This window comes from Mya arenaria, chromosome 10, assembly GCF_026914265.1.
Source record: "Mya arenaria isolate MELC-2E11 chromosome 10, ASM2691426v1".
NCBI lineage: Eukaryota > Metazoa > Mollusca > Bivalvia > Myida > Myidae > Mya > Mya arenaria.
In genome coordinates this window covers 53911970-53929530 of record NC_069131.1, presented here as the reverse complement: position 1 = coordinate 53929530, position 17561 = coordinate 53911970, and the positions used below count along the sequence as shown (strand labels likewise).

The 17561-nt window shown below is 35.1% G+C and overlaps 1 protein-coding gene across 1 annotated transcript; it reads right to left on the bottom strand.

The window, feature by feature from the left end:
• Positions 1-388: 388 nt before the first annotated feature.
• LOC128204823 (uncharacterized) lies at positions 389-15586 on the bottom strand. Its single transcript, XM_052906232.1, has 5 exons — positions 15426-15586; positions 11999-12437; positions 11249-11840; positions 10329-10918; positions 389-3037 (listed from the first exon to the last, which is right to left on the bottom strand). The coding sequence occupies exons 2-5, from the start codon at positions 12433-12435 to the stop codon at positions 907-909; spliced, it is 3750 nt and encodes a 1249-aa protein (XP_052762192.1). The 5' UTR covers positions 12436-12437; positions 15426-15586; the 3' UTR covers positions 389-906.
• Positions 15587-17561: the final 1975 nt, after the last annotated feature.

Below are 17561 nucleotides of genomic sequence, written 5' to 3'. Positions count from 1 at the left end.
AGATTTCACAGAAGTCATTTTTTAGTTTCTTAATCAACATACAAACAATCCATTTATAAATGGGTGACATGAAAAGAGGAGTCAATGCCCATTTAAATAGTATGCGATATGTTGGTATAACTTTATTGCCTTTAGGCAAACAAGCCAAATCCAATGTCACATTCTCGTCTTTTTCTGTAGTCGGAAACTGTACAGCAAATTCAAACACACAGAAATATTTAAGTGATTTATCCTTTGGTATAAAGAAAATACAATTCCGTTCCGAAATATCACAAAATGACAAACGCACTGATTTTATAAACAACAGTCAGTCATCAAACTAAATCCACTTTAAAATTCCGTAAAAGGCGGCCATTTTCCTAACAAGCGCTGAGATGATGATTATAAGCAAGTTTCAAGTTTTATTTTCATCATGGCATATAATATGCATGTGATATCACAAAACAATGAAACATATTTCAGTTGAAACAATAAACAAGAAGCGCCGCCTTCCGCCATCTTGGAAATTGTGCGCGAAAATTTTTGTTGTTGTGAAATTAGCATTAGGTTAAATAACACTAAATTTTATTTTCTATCAGAGATCGAAGAAACGGGCGGCGGAAAAAATAAAAATTAATTTAGGAATTTCAATCTTTTTCTTTTGGGGGTTTTGCAATAATTAGGTACGGCGCTCCCGTAAAACGAAATATAAAAAACTCTGGCCCAGATATTGAAACTATATAGCTAAAAAATGAGTTTATTTATTATGTACCTTTACGATTTATGATGGAATATTTGGAAGAATATGGGTAATATTTCTTATAACATTTCTAAGGATGCTTGAATTCTTTTTTCAAATTAACTTGTATGAAATTCAAAATGTAATGTTCACTTTTGGCTTGATAATAAAACATTTTTGTCTCTTTCTTATGCCTGGAATTGGGCTTGGTATAGAAGTCTCATGATGTGCCAGTTGGCAGCATTGTTATGTGGATAGGCCCTCCGAGACACTGAATAGCACTGCCAGGCCATGTCTAGCCTGTTCTCCAGTTCACAGCAGTGGCCAAGCATATTTATAGCTGTTTCTATATGACCATATCCTTCACTATCATGGTTTATGTAGTGTCGAAGTTTCCACATTGCAGTAAGTTTCCTATCCTGGTGTCCAAGTTGTCTGTATGTGAGGTACTGCAGGTAGTAGAGGAACGGGATGGAGTCAGTGACGGCAGAATCCATCCATTTATCACATAATTGGTGTCTGTGTTGAATATCTTCTTGGTTGATGGTTCTGTGCATCTCAAACACCAGATGCTCAGGCACACAGTGTACCTCTTGAGGCATGTAAGCAACACTAAATGCTACTGATGTTCTGATGACTTCTGACACTGACCTGTCAAGAAGACTGCTCAGAAAATTATTCGAAGGCTTAGGTTGTCTTCTATAACTAAAACTGAACTGCCAAACATCTGGATGCAGCAGAGCCTCAATGTGCTCCAACACTGCTGCTGCCTCCTCATACTGGTCAGTGCAGTATAACATGGAGGCAAACTTCAGTCTGCTTGATGTCAAGTCTGAGTCCAAAGATGCTTGGTACAGGTTGTAAATGTGAGCAGTGACTGGCTGATGTAATTCTATACACTTAGAAGCTTTGAATGTTGCTAATTGATTGAACAGAAAGAGTAAATTTGCCCTCACTAAGTCTTTCATAATTATGCTCAAGTCATTTTGCATTAGAATATTATTGAAAGAAACAATTGTCTTCTCTATTGTTGACTTGATAGAAGCAGATTCACCATAAATTATAAAATGACTGTCACTTAACATAATAGACAATCTTATGATATTATCACAGCAGTTCTGTGCTGTTTTGACTGTGTTCTCATACCTTGTGCTTGTTATGTGTGTGTTTCTGGCATCAAATGCATCAATTAGCTTCAACATTCTTCTACCAAGCCCATCCATTTCTATATTGACCACATAAACCATGATATTTTCTATCATATCTGATAACATGGCTGAAATTTGTGGCAGTTCGAATTTTTTAAGTTTTCCAACAAACAAATCCACCCCAGAGATTGTATAATGTGGGCAATAGTGCATCCTGCACCAGCGTTTGAGTGTGGTAAGGCAGAAGATGACACACTTTAGCAGGTTGTCTTCCTGCCAAATCTCAGGGGGGTAGCTCTCTATGGTGAACAACAGGGCTGTCTTTATGTGAAATGTGCTAAGCCGGTCACCTACAACAGGCTTGAAATAAGTCTTTCTCAATACTTTCAAGAATATATATGCCTTAACTTTGGTCAAGTTGAGGTTAAACATAAGCAGTCTTTCTATACGAGAAGTTGAGAATCTCCATTCCAGTTTTGGATGACAACTTTCAGCATGTCCCTGTGGCACCAGGAATGTTCCAGTCTGTTTTGCTTGTTCCAGTAAATCTGGTGTGGGCCAGTGTCCAGGCCGTGGTCTGTGAAAAAGAAATTGACACTGTTTTGGCTGTCTTGCACAGTGATAAGCATAGACACTATCAACATCTTTCATTGTACTTCTAGATGGGCCTTGTTTTTTAAAATGAGGCCCATATTTCTTTTGAAGAATTGAGTCAATGAAAGTGTTTTTTAACAACACCCTGCCATCCAAATCCACCTCAACATCAGCGTCTTTTATTATACCCAGTGTTGCTGGCAGTGGGAGATCAGACCTGAGAAATTGCAGGTTGCAGTGTTGGGGTGGAGAACTCTCATCTTGTAGAACCAGCAAACTGTAATTTGGAGAAGGCTGCCATTCTGACAAGTCTAAAAATACAGGACTGTCATTTAATGAACGTAGACAGTCCACATCTGACTCCATTCCAAGAGTTGTTGTGCCTTCACTTTGGCTTCCAAAGGTGTAAAAGGTTCTGTTTCTATTTGGGATACTTTCTGAGACTGTTTTTATTTTCTCAAACGCCAGCCAAGAGTTCCTTCTCCGGGTGACCATCTGTCTAGTAACCCCGATGTCTGAGAGCACCCTGGACAGTCTCAAGGACATGACACGTTCGTACTCTGGATGGTGGGCCATTCTGACAAATAAAATTGTATTCAGCCATTTCTTTTTAAAGCAAAATTAGGAGATTTTTAATACAGGTAGTGCTATACTGCTTAAAAATCTGTCACCGTGACAAAGCTAAACAAACAAAAAGCTGAGGTTGATATATAAGTATAGTTAGGACATATATATTGGATTCACCTTTATTATAATCGCGGCGGTAACAGAAGGTAGGCGCTGTTGAGCGCTTTAACTTGAGCAGCCTTTGTCCTATCATTACCAAACTTGTACATTAATTTGTATTTGTACATTATAAGGGATGTGATTTGTGGGCATTTTTTTTATAAAAATCTGTGCAAACATAAAATCTGTGAATGTTTTTTTTAAGGGGTAAAGTACTTTGCTATAATTTTTGGTTGAAAAACTTCTTTGATGATAATAATCTCAGCATTAATCATCGAGTTGAATGATATACTTCTTATAAGGTACTAAGGTGAGTTTAAATCAGTTAATTCCATGCAATTTATAATTTAGTAGAGTTACAAAATATTTTCTTTTATTAACCTAATTTTTATTACTGTAAAGGTCCATTGTAAGCTTTTAAATTACCTAAATTTTGTTAGTGTAGAAGACCATTATAATCTCTGCTTTTGTTTGAAACTGTTTATACGTGAATCATATATAATAAAATGTTAATGTTGCAATTTGATAATTATATTGAATAACAGACCAAAGTTGTATTAAACAATTAACCCATACAGGGACCAAAAATAATGCCTCTTATTTAGGCTTTGAAAGTGTACATTTTATAATCAAATTTATAAAAACAATATACTTACTTTTAAAACCCCAAGAAAGGACCAGAAAACTTGGAAAAATCAACGTAGTTTCTATTTGAGTGGTATTCCCTTTGATATTGGAATTCCACATTTTCTATTTTGAGCACAATGAGTAATACAGGAAGTTATCGGATGTATGTTCATGTACTTTCAGTTTACAATTTTTAATAATAACATGGTTTAGAGCTGGGTTTTAACTAGTCAAAAAAGACAAATTTTTCAAGCAGAACCAAAAAAACACAACCTTGAAGAACTTTTCTTTTAATGTTGTTTGTACAACACATGTCTGTATTCCTTAAATAAATAATTAAACTTTCATTTGTCCTTTGTTTTATAAATATTTTCATTAGAGTCTTGAAAAACTAGAGTAGTGGTTGCAAGTCTTGATAATGTTAAAACATAATTCCAGGTCCAACATGAAAAATACAGGAACATACAGTTAACATGTTGAATTTTAGAAATATTGATCTAGTTTTTGATTCTCAATTGTAGACAGTAGTTCATTGGATTGGTTCATTAGAGAAAAATAAAGAGTTGAGGTAGTGTCATTGTTGGCAACATCATCTCTGCACAAACATATTTGCCTTGTCCACAACTCAAAAACTGTTATAAAGATATTTATATGAAACTTAGTGCATAGGTTGCCAGAGACAATTCACACTTGTACAGCAAGACCCAGTACTCTGGCTTTTACGATTGTCAAGTTCTGCCCCATGTGATCGTTGTCATTCAATCCGCAGCACTCTTGTTTTGTTTACACGGTTCAAAATCTAGTCTATCGAATCACTTAAAGGACAGGACAGTCTGTAGTATGTTCAAATCCATATACCTAAATTAAAGTCAGTTGAAACTTACAGTTTATACTGTAAATAGACAATGATCCAATGATCCCATTGCCTATGATACAAGAAGTTCTGGAACACAAATGATTTTACCTGCCACTGGCCTTGAGGTTTTTGACTTATGCACCAGTCAATTGAAACCACTGCCCCCACCAGGTCCAGGGAATAGCGGGGACTTTAACTTTCGGTCCGGCCTATCCCGGGTAAAATCCTCGCTTTGTGGGGACACAATGCTGGTAAAATTGCCAAATGCCCCCGCACCTGTGGGACATCCTAGGTAAGGCTCATTCCCCGCTATTTTTGGCGTAAGACAAAAACACCGCATTCACCCGGCACTTTGGGGTCACCTGGAAGGTAAAAACACGGACCATATTTCCCCCATTATCACCGATATACCCCAGGACCTGGGGGCCGTGGTTACAATTGACTGGTGCATTACATACAGACATTATTACCTTTGTAAATTAATATTTATGTGAATGCATTATTCAGCCACAACATTATTATGTCAGATCATTAACTTGATTATAACATAGCAGCTGAAAATCTAATTTTTCTTTCTCAAATCCAATTTCCTTGTTTGAGTCCTCAGGTGGACAGTTGTAGGTTGTTGTTTTTTTCTTACTGATTAATGTTGTAAATTGTGAATTTCATCTGTTGCTCTTCAAAGAAAGAGAATAAAACTGTTGAACCTTTGGTGTATACCTGAAACCTATTAGCCAACTTAAAAGAATGAAATCAATATGATAACATAATCATTCAATTTCTACATAGAAGTGGTTAGACATTGTTTTGCTTAAAATAATATCTTTGCTTTCAACTTTGGACCTTGAAAATGGTGTGCAAAAGCATGGGAAGAGGATTTTTTTATATCAAATTTTGTTAATGAAACAGATTTTTTTAAATTTAGTCTAGTGTTATTGCTAAAAAAGGTATTATGGATAAAAAAAAGGCTGAAACAAACTTTACAAATTTCCTTGATGCGAATTCAATCTAAAATCTAAATTAATTATTATCTAACCGAGTCTGAATAAAACTTTTCTTTTGTGTTTCAGTGCATACAATATCAAAAGACTGGTCGAGCAGTGGGGACTCCCGAAACGACGAGAATGAAGAGAAAGAGCGCAGATCGCCGCGAGAACGGGACACAAAAGACAGAGAGAAAGATACTGAATGTAGGTATTCGTGTAGTAAATGTAAATCTCAATAGCTGCATCTTATGATTATAAAATCAAATTTTGATAGCTCTCAGTGTTGAGTTACAAAGCAGTTATATGATCTTATTTCATTGTATATATATATATATATATATATATATATATATATATATATATATATATATATATATATATATATATATATATATATATATATATATACTGTTCCCAAAATCACTTTATTTTATATAGGCGACAGATCCGCCTCAGTTCATCATGCCCGAATGCGTTATAATTGCAGCAACTTAAATTCCGATCTTTACTATAATCATATCGCAATTTCCACTAACTGTGTCTGTGGTACAGAAATTGAAGATGCTGAACACTTTCTTTTCCAATGTAGTCGGTTTACTGCACAAAGGCGTCAATTATTCCTTTAAACTAGGCAATATCACCCACTGAATATAAATTACTACACAGCTACAATAATCTGAATGACGAACAATATACATACATTTTCAAACATATATTGTTGCTACAGAAAGGATTTAAAATAAATTGAGCTCAGTAGCCTGCCTATCGTTATACTTGTAGTATTAGCCCACGGGGACTTGCCGACAACAGATTCGTTTACGTGTATCTTTTCTCATTCTATCTTTCTCCTCTCTCTCTCTCTCTCTCTCTCTCTCTCTCTCTCTCTCTCTCTCGTTAACTTATCTTTAAGTCCATCTTTTACTAATTCAAAACCTAAAACTGATTATTATCATGAAATGTTATTTATTTATGCACATGCAAATTGATATTGTCATAACTTTTTAATCGAAACGATAGTCTGACACGCGGGGAGGGCAATTTTCTTATGTTGGTTTAACTTGTGGCCCAACTCAATTGTATAATTATATTGTTTGTCGAAATTATTTATGTTACCTGCGCATATTATTTACAATAAAAAAAACGATTAAACTACAGTGTGTACAGGACAAAGCATGATTTCGGATTCGGTTCCGTTTTTGGTCCATCATTCCGCGTGTATTGAACGAGTTGATTAGTTTTCAATTAGAAATGAGCTGTCCTCTGCAACATCTTCAAGATAATTCTCTTTTCTAACATCCCAACGGGTTCATTGCTAATTAGGACATCCTTGACGATATTTTTAATGAGTTAGCGAGGTTTCCTAGAGTGGTGATAGTCAGGCGCGTTCCCTACTAAACATTCTAGGATGTACCATACAGACTGTAAACGGGTTTTATGGCAATTATGTACCATACATGCGAGTGCTTACGACCTAAATGGATTGTAGGTGGGTGTGTGCGATTTGAGTGGTAGTCCGCCTTATCCACTCCAGTCATTATTAGACCAAACCGGAAAACAAGTTTTATGTTGATTTTTGACCGATTTTACGATAGGTATACTACGCTAAATACATTCCAGGAAGAACCAGATCCAGTAGCTAAAGAACGAGAAATGTGAAAACTCGGAGCCTACGTTTCAATTGCTTTGAAAGAACAAACAATTTTCCCATACTGATAATGTTGGCCTTTATAAGGTGGTAGGTTGGTGTATCCTTTATATTACGTTGTATGTGGTACTTGGCCTATTTTAATCAAGTCAGAACCAGACACAGTCGGAAAACGGGTTTTTCAGGGATTGTTAGTTGCCTTGGCGAGTGCTTTTAACGACTTTCAAGTTTTCCCAGAGTGGTAACTTATTTAGAATTGTAGGACTGTGTGTTCTCTACAACACATGGTAGGTTATTCACCTCATACTTCTTTTGATTTAGAACCAGTCCAAGCCGAAAATTGTGTTGTGTAAATATTAAGGGCCACTTTTGAGAGTGCAAACAAAATAACGAGTTTTTTTCAGATTGGTGACCTATATTGGGTAGTAGGTGGGTGTGTACTCTACAATACGTATAATGTAGTTCTTCATTCCACCAATGTACCAAATCCAAACGGAAATCGGGTGTTGTTCCGCTTTTGTGCCGAATTTGCGAGTGCTTTAAACGTTTTAACAAACTTTTTCATAGTGGTGAACTATACGGGATGGAAGTTGGAAGTGATTCTTACAACAACTTGTAAATTGTACTCCGGCTTATTTGTTCTGGTGATTAAAAGACCCTGCCATGCAAGCGATCTTTTAACGATTAGAGGCCGACTTTGCGATTGATTTCTACGAACTGACGAGTCTTCTAAGAGTGGTGACCTGTATGGGCGGGTAAGTTGGCTTGCCCGTTTCATCACGTTTAACAGTGTTGTCTGCCTTCTTCACTCTAGTTATTACCAGGCTGAAAAAATGAGATTTTTGGCGAATTTAGGTTGACCTATTCGTTCAAACCACTCGCTGAGTGGTTTGAATGAATAATTGAGATTTCATACAGTGGTGACATATTTTGGATGGTAGGTGGCTATGTCCCATTTAACTTCAAGTAGGTGATACTCTTTTTTCTCCAACAGTGAATACCAGACACAACCGGAATGCGGTACTTGTGGTCAGCTTGGTGCGTTGATTCCTTACAATGTAAGGAAAAAAATATTATGACAATACTTACAATTTGTAAAAGAAGTTATTCCCAAGTCGTTGTCAATGTATTTGTGTATTTATAAAAATAAAAACATTGTATGAGATCTTTGAACAAAAGTTGACACCTGTAAAGGCATATAGATGTATACATATAAAATAACAATTAAATTATAAGGATAAATTGAATTTAAAGCATCTTGTATGAAAAGGGTCGCAGCCTTGCTAGATTTATCATAATTGTATTGCCAAAATTTATTGTGTTTAAATAAGTTGATGCTCATACGTTTTGGCGTTAAAGTAAATATGATTCTATAAGGTTGGTTCGCCGCCAACGTCACTCTAGTACGGACCAGACCCAACAACACAAGAGTTTTGTGGCGATTTATGTCAACCTTTGCGGGTACTTTAAACAAATAAACGAGAATGTTTTCCTAGAATGATAAATTACATGGGGTGGAACTTGGGCGCATCCCCTACAATATCTACTAGGTACTTCACACTATATAGGGTTACAAACCCAGTCGAAAAACAGAAATTGTGTCGATTTGTGGCCAATGTTGCAAGTGCTTTAATTTAGTTACCGAGTTTTTACCAGAACGGTGACCTTAATGGGTTGATTGGTGGGCGTGTCCCCTTTAACACCTACTATGTGGTACTCCGCCTACTTCACAGTAGTGAGTACCAGACCAGAAATCGGGTTGTGTGTCTATTTTGGGCCAATTGTTGTGCTTTAAATGAGCTAGCGAGTTTTCCAAGAGTAGTTGACTATTTGGGGTTGAAGGTTGGCGTGTCCAGTGCAACAAATGATAGATAAGACGTCGCGTATTCCACTTAAGTTGTTAATATGATACGGTAATATCATTACTATAAGCAAAATAAGAAGCTATCAAATTAAAAATTAGAATATTGATCACTTAATAAACGAACATATTAAAATACTAAATCTGTTTAACTACATTCGTATGTGTTTTGATTTGTTGCACACATGATCAAAAACAAAACCCAAAAGAGGCAGGAATAATAAACAACGAAGCTTAAAACTGGTAAATAACTTAAAACGAAACCTTTGTAGTTTTAATGTACATGTTAAATGAGATTTACAAAAAAATGCATCCATATCGATGTAAACGCATGTGATTTTTGTATACCAATTCACTACAACAATTCTTAAGGTTAAATTATTACATTTTTAAATGTACTGCAATTAACAATATTGAAGCAATGATGTACTAGGCTTCTTAACTTTGACACGCATAAAAGCACGAGTGGTTACACGTCAATCAAATTTCTGCTTAAATTATCCTTAAACATAAGCGTTATAGTTGATTTAATAAAAAAAAAATATTTTGATTCCATTTCATAAATACTTTAAGTTTATTTCTGTTCGAATATTTATGGTACTTTGTTGATCTTTTTCTAAAATCAAATCGAGTAAAAAATAATGTCACAGTTTCTTGTTACTGAAACACGACATGCGGAGCCTTATATTTGGATAAGGTCATGTGTACTTTCGATGTAATTTACATTTTATAATGTAAAATATATTTAATATGATGTCAAGAAAGGATAGCTCAGCATTTTAGTATGAGATCCATATCTGCTTGTCGCAGTTCACATTGCACAAATATTAATTGTTTACAAGTTCAAATATCGTTTGTAAACATTTCACAAGATTAAGTATAGTCACTATTTGAAGCAATGGAATTAAAAAGTACGATTTTAAAACACATGAGAAAGTGGTACAAGTAATAGTAGTTTATAAACACAAATAAAATAGCTATCATATTTGATAAAAACTCTGCATCAACTTTGAAACTATATAGCTAAATACACATATATTTATGAACCATAATAATATATGATTACATATTTCAAAGAATAACATTTATGTGCATATGTTAAAGGATGAATGCAACTTTGTTTTCACCAATGTTCACAAACCCTTTTTATTTGAAACAGTTTTTCACTTTCTTATGCCTGCATGGGCTTGGTATAGAAGTATCATCATGTGCCATTTGGCAGCATTGTTATATGGAAAATTCTTTAGTGACACAGAATAGCACTGCCAGGCCAGGTCCAGCCTGTTCTCCATTTCACAGCAGTGGCCCAGCATATTGGCTGCTGTGTCTGGGTGACCGTATCCTTTATTATCATGGTTTATGTAGTGTCGAAGTTTCCACATTGCTGTTAGTTTCTTATCCTGATATCCAAGTTTTCTATATGCAAGGTACTGCAGGTAGTAGAGGAAGGGGACGGAATCAGAGATGACGTTATCCATCCATCCATCAATTAGGATTCTGTGTTGTTTGTCTTCTTGGTTGATGGTTCTGTGCATTTCAAACACCAGATGCTTAGGCACACAGTGTACCTCTCGTTTGTGGAAAGAGACACTAAATGCTACTGATGTTCTGATAATTTCTGACACTGGCTGGTCAAGAAACCTTCTCAGAACAGTTTTTGAAGGCGCCTGTGCGTTTCTGCGACTCTTATTGAAATACCATACATCTGGATGCAGCAGAGCCTCAGTTTGATCCAAAATCGTTGCTGCCTCCTCATACTACTGGTATGTGCAATATAACATGGAGGCAAACTTTAGTCTGCTTGATGTCAGGTCTGAGTCCAGAGAGGCTTGGTACAGGTTATAAATGTCAGCAGTGATAGGCTTATGTAATTCTACACTCATAGAAGTCCGCGAAGTTGCTAACTGATTGTACAGAATTAGTAATTTTGCCTTCACAAAGTCTTTGATAAATTTGCTTAAGTCATTTTGCATGGCAATATTATTGAAAGAAACGATTTCATTCTCTAGTGTAGACCTTAAAAATTTGGAATCACTTTGTTTCCAATTAAACATTCCATTAAAAATATCGCTAAAGAGGTCCTGTACTGTGGCCAATATGTTCTCACACCTTGTGGTCTTTATGTGTGTATTTGTGGCACCAATTAGCTTCAACATTCTTCTACCCAGCTCGTCCATTTCTATATGCACCACATAAACCGTGATATTTTCTATCATGTCTGATAACATCGCTGAGACTTGTGGCAGTTCGAACCTTCGAAGTTTTCCTACAAATAAATCCACCCCAGATATGGTGTAATGTGGACAATAGTGCATTCTGTACCAGCGTTTAAGTGTGGTTAGACAGAAGATGATACAATGTAGCAGATTGTCTTCCTGCCAAAGCTCAGGAGGGTAGCTCTCTATGGTGAACAACAGAGCTGTCTTTATGTGAAATATGCTTAGCCGGTCACCAACAACAGGCTTGAAATAAGTCATTCTCAGTATTTTCAAGAATATATATGCCTTAACTTTGGTCATGTTGAGGTTAGACATAAGCAGTCTTTCAATAAGAGAAGTTGAGAATCTCCATTCCAGCTGGGGATGACAACTTTCAGCATGTCCCTGTGGCACCAGAAATGTTCCAGTATGTTTTGACTGTTCCAGTATATCTGGTGTTGGCCAGTGTCCAGGCCGTGGTCTGTGAAAAAGAAACTGACACTCTTTTGGCTGTCTTGCACAGTGATAAGCGGCAACCAAATCTACTTCTTTTGAAATACTTCTAGACGGGCCATTTTTAATGAAATGAGCGCCAAATATCTTCTTAAGTCTTGAGTCAAAGGCAGTGTTTTAATTTACATCCTGCCTTCCATATCCACCTCCACGTTAATGTCTTTAGGTATCATACCCAGTGTTGCTGGCATTGGAAGCTCACGCCTCAGAAGGAGCAAATTGCAATGTTGGGGTGGAGAACTCCCATCTTGAAGAACCAGGAGACTGCACTGTGGACTAGGCTGCCATTCTGACCAGTCGAGCAGAACAGGACTGTCATCGGGGGACGATAGAACATCCATATCTGACTCCATTCCAAGAGTTGTTGTGCCTTCAGTTTGGCTTCCAACGTGATAACAGGTCCAATTCCGTCCAAAGCCACGTGCATCGACTGCCATCGCTTTTTCGTTGAAAAGACAAATGTTTCTCCTCATGTTTACCATCTGTCTAGTAATACCGATGTCCCCAAGAACCCTGGACAGTCTTAGAGACATCACACGTTGAACCTCCGGATTGCTGTTCATTGCTGCAAACAGAATGTATATAACTGTATTCAGCCATATCCTTGTTAAACAAACTGTGTAGAGTTTTAATACATGTTGTGTTATACAGCCCAATAGAAGAATATATTACTAGATAAAAGCTGCAGAAATAAAAGGTTGTGGTTGATCAGTGTTAAAATGATTTTCCTTTTATACGCCCGTTTTATAAATCATGACATATACTTGATAAACATGCTGGCGGGCAGCGGCAGAAGGTAAGCGTTGTCAAGCGCTCCAACTTGGGCAGCTTTTGTGCCATTATAACCAAATTTGCACAGTATCAGGGATGTGATTTGCTCGCAAACACATTATGGGAAATATTTAAAGGTACTATCAGAAATTAAACAATAAAATATGCTTCCCATTAAAAACTTATAATCAAAACAAAGGAGAATTTTTTTTTAACAACATAGAATGAATTTAGGGTATTTAAACACTAACTAAACAATAGCATCCATAACAATATTGAAAGCATAACGCAAACGCTGGTACAAAAGTAGCAAATTCTCGATGAAATTCGAAGTAGACTTATAAATAGACTTATAAATGGAAATAATCTAAGGTCAAAAGCAAAACATGTTGGAAATAATGAAACGAATTTTTTTTTTGCAAGTCATGTGAAAACAAAGCACGCAAAGAATTAGAATATTTGCAAACTAAAACAATGAAAGGGTGATATGGGTTAAAATACACTACAAGAAGAGGTAAATGTTTACAAGAACATTTATTGTTAAAAGCACAGACTTTCATGGTGATATGAAGGCTTACTTTCAATATATGAATGCGGAAATGTTTTATAAGACATGAACACTAATAATAGTGTCGGTTCAAATGGTCTTACTACGGAATTTTATAAACTGTTTTGAAACGACATTAAAAAATGCTTGAATTATCTTCCCGTATGGATCATTTAATACTGCTCCAAAAACAGGGTATAACTTCCCTTAGTCCAAAACCTGACAAAGAGTTAGAAAAGCTTTCAAATCGAGACCAATCTGTTTAATAAGTATTGATTATAAACAAAACAAAAGCAAAATCAGGTAGTTTAAAACAAGTATTGCCAAAAATTATATTTCTTAAAATGTTATTTCTACAAATGTCAGTATTCATTAAATACATCATCAAATTTTAATTTGTCCATTAATTTGCTGTTTTATTAATAGTTTCATTAGATTCTTGACAAACAAGGGCAGTGGTCGCAAATTTTGATGATGTCTAAAACATAATAACAAGTCCAACATATGCCATATATGTACAGGTAAGATATCAACTTTTGATAAGAAAATTTAAACATGTGTCTTGAAAAACTAAGTATGATTTAAAGCCTGCGTCCTTAGAGATTTGGGGTGACTAACAGCCTGTGTCCTGAGAAATTAAGGATGACGAATAGCCTGTGTCCTGAGAAATTAAGGATGACGAATAGCCTGTGTCCTGAGAAATTAAGGATGACGAATAGCCTGTGTCCTGAGAAATTAAGGATGACGAATAGCCTGTGTCCTGAGAAACTAAGGGTGACGAATAGCCTGTGTCCTGAGAGATTTCGGATGACTAATAGCCTGTGTCCTGAGATATTTCGGATTACTAATAGCCTGTGTCCTGAGATATTTTGGATGACTAACAGCCTGTGTCCTGAGAAATTAAGGATGACGAATAGCCTGTGTCCTGAGAAATTAAGGATGACGAATAGCCTGTGTCCTGAGAAATTAAGGATGACGAATAGCCTGTGTCCTGAGAAATTAAGGATGACGAATAGCCTGTGTACTGAGAAAATAAGGGTGACGAATAGCCTGTGTCCTGAGAGATTTCGGATGACTAATAGCCTGTGTCCTGAGATATTTCGGATGACTAATAGCCTGTGTCCTGAGATATTTTGGATGACTAACAGCCTGTGTCCTGAGAAAATAAAGATGACTTATAGCCTGTGTCCTGAGAAATTAGGGATGACTAATAGCCTGTATCCTGGGAAATTAAGGGTGACTAATAGCCTTTGTCCTGAGAAATTAGAGATGTTTAATAGCCTGTGTCCTGAGAAAATAGGAATGACTTATAGCCTGAGTTCTGAGAAATGGGGTATAATTTATAGCAATTGTCATAAAAAATGAGGATAGGGTCTAGTATTCTTCCTAACTCTTATAACACATGAAGCGATAGTTGTTTTAAAACAACATCAATAGGCTGAAAAATCCATACTTTATAACTGTAAAATATATATCTTTTAATTAAGTTGCATCTCCACAAGCTTTATATTCTTCAATCTTAGTGCGGTTCTTTCAACATTTTAAGTTTGTTTTATAATTCAGAACGTTCAAAATATTAAGATTTCCTAAGGGTCTCTCTCAGTAAATTGGGTTGGGAAGGCCAAAACCTAAAAAGTTATTTTAAATATGGTATTTATTTATTATGTTTAGCTGACTTGCCCCAGTAGTCTCCAATGTAATATAAAAAGAGTACTTTACGTGTCTTTTATCGGAATAGATTATGTACGTACAACAATTTTACTAGAGCTGAAACATGCAATTCAGTGATTATTTTAGGTTTTCTGTAATCCAGTCACTACTCAAATATTCTGCGCATTCACTCATGATTTCGAAGGTTACAACCTAACGGATGCAAAGACCAAGGAGCAGAAAATACATGTATACTTAAAAAGCCACACAATCAACAGAAAATCACTGCCGAACTCAAACATTACACGTCTATATCAAGAAAATAACAACACGCATTAACGTTCTAACAAATATTCACTATAAGCAAATTGACACCTGAATCCTTGGCCAAATTTTCAACTTGACGGAATTTGGTAAAACGATGCAACGCCAAAATCTTGGCAAAGAAGTGCATCATAAAATACAAGCAAATCTAAATACTTTACATAAAGAAAGGCAGAAAATTGCAAAGGCCTTAATAGGCCAAAAAAATATTTCATATATTTTCTGTCGAAAAAAAGTTATTTAGGAATTAACGTCACTTACTTGTTTGTTGACATCGGTTGTAAATTGGTGACCCATGTGAGAATCCTTATAAGTCACATGATTCCTCTCCCTTTATATGAATTAGTTCAATAATTTTAATTTAATACAATGTTAGATTCAGGTCTTGACTTTAAATGCAATTATTTCTAAATTACATCGGAAATTTGCAACAGTAGAAAGTCAGTTTCTATTTTAAAACTCAAATTTAGGGAAACAAAACGTTTATATATTTCCTATACGAAAGTCAACAAAAACGACGTTTGTTTGGATCAAATGTCAAAACTCGATGTATTTTCGCTGTTATTCTTATTTTCTCCATCACCTGTTTCATACAAATTTAATGAACTATTATTATTATATAACTACCTTAATGTTTCGCTTAAAGATGCACTCTTACTCCCAAATAAGATTTTTCATAATTAATACAATTGTTTAATATACCAAAAAAAGCTGAATAAACATCGAAAATAATGGTTCTTATGAAGGATACCTAGTTAAACTTGAAAGAAAGGTGCAGAAAACACGGTATTTCTACATTGTGAGACCATAGCAGATCACGGTAAATATTTTAGCACTCACCAATCATTTAATAATTTTGTGTTTTAAGCTATTTTATACACGGTAACAATCTTGTTATCAGTTATTAATATCTTCCATAAATGCATTATTTAGTAAGTAGATAAAGATTTATCACTAAAAATGTTTGCTATACATGTGTATGTATTGATTTTGAATAAGAGTGTCACTTTAATGTGTTGATCGATATATATATGAAACGAAAGGCAAAACTGTTCAACAAGCAACAAAAAGTTACAAATGATCACAACGTTAGATATTATTAATACAAACGTTAATACTTTGATTTGGTTAATTTACAAAAAAAATGATTGTGTTTTATCTAGAAGTATATACTTATTTATGACCTTAAGTTATATGATATTAGATCTTTCATATCATTTTTTTTAAAAATCAGCTCATGTAATTCTAAACTGCGTTGTCTTTTCCCCTAAAGTTATGTCAAAATAAATACCAAGATATCGTCAATATTGCACACTTATATTGATATTTCCTTTTTAAAACTTCAATTTAATTACATTTAATAGAAACAACATTTGAGGATTGAAAATAGTATATTTAAATGTCACGTTGTTATCAAACAAATAAAAACAAAATCATAGTTTGATCAACATTAAGGGAAAATGTCAGTATTTCGGCTTAACTTATTTGTATTATTATTAGGAATATATTTCGTATTCAATATATAGTAAACCGCGTAATTTCACTACTATTTATATGTGCAGATTGTCGGAGGTTATTGCGATAGCATTGGAAAACTGCTAAGCCCCGCCTAATCGTGACGCTGATTGGTCAGTCGGGTAGCGACCGGCTAGTTTGACTGACAGGCAGCGTCATGGTAATTACTTTCGCGAAGTACTGTACAATCATTAGGCTGCAAAACGTCCATACTTATTGCATTTGCCAGACTGCAAAAGTTCCTTTTAAAATGCTAAAAGTAGGTTTTTCGGTTTATCTAATGCCGCTGTCGACAAAATGCGACCATATTAATATTCTTAAATATTAATCGTATTTAAAGTTCTTACATACACGTATATGAAAAAGACATTTATTTTAAAGATGCACTCTTACTCCCAGATAAGATTTACCACAATTAATAATATTGTTTTAATATTCAAAAAAAGATGAATAAATGTCGAAAACAATGGTTCTTATGAAGGATACCAAGTTTAATTTGAAAGAAATGAGCATAAAACACGGTATTTCTACCTTATGAGACTATAGTAGACCACAGTAAATATTTTAGCATTCACCAATCATTTAATATTTTGCGCTTTCTGCTATCAAATACAAGGTTACAATCTTGTTATCTTGTAATTAATATTTTCCATAAATGCATTATTTAGTAAATAGTTAAAGGTAGTTATTCATCCTTTCAGATAAACAAAAACAATTGAATCAGTTGTGGTTATGTGGGAGTAAGAGTACATCTTTAAGGGATACTTTCGATGATAGAAGAAGCGGATTGAACAAGTTTGCTTATTTCATATTATTTCTCATACCCAGCAAGTAATCCCCATTTTGATAAAAGATGGAAGTGTACTCTACCGTTGGTGGGGC

What these genes read in the sequence shown, in the direction of transcription:
- LOC128204823 (XM_052906232.1), bottom strand. Translation starts at nt 12,435, where the DNA reads ATGAACAGCAATCCGGAGGTTCAACGTGTGATGTCTCTAAGACTGTCC. An exon ending in GTGGATATGGAAGGCAGGAT is followed by an intron (nt 11,841 to 11,998) that starts GTAAATTAAAAC and finishes TCTTTTTCACAG; the next exon opens with ACCACGGCCTGGACACTGGC. An exon ending in GTGAGAACATATTGGCCACA is followed by an intron (nt 10,919 to 11,248) that starts GTACAGGACCTC and finishes ACATACCAGTAG; the next exon opens with TATGAGGAGGCAGCAACGAT.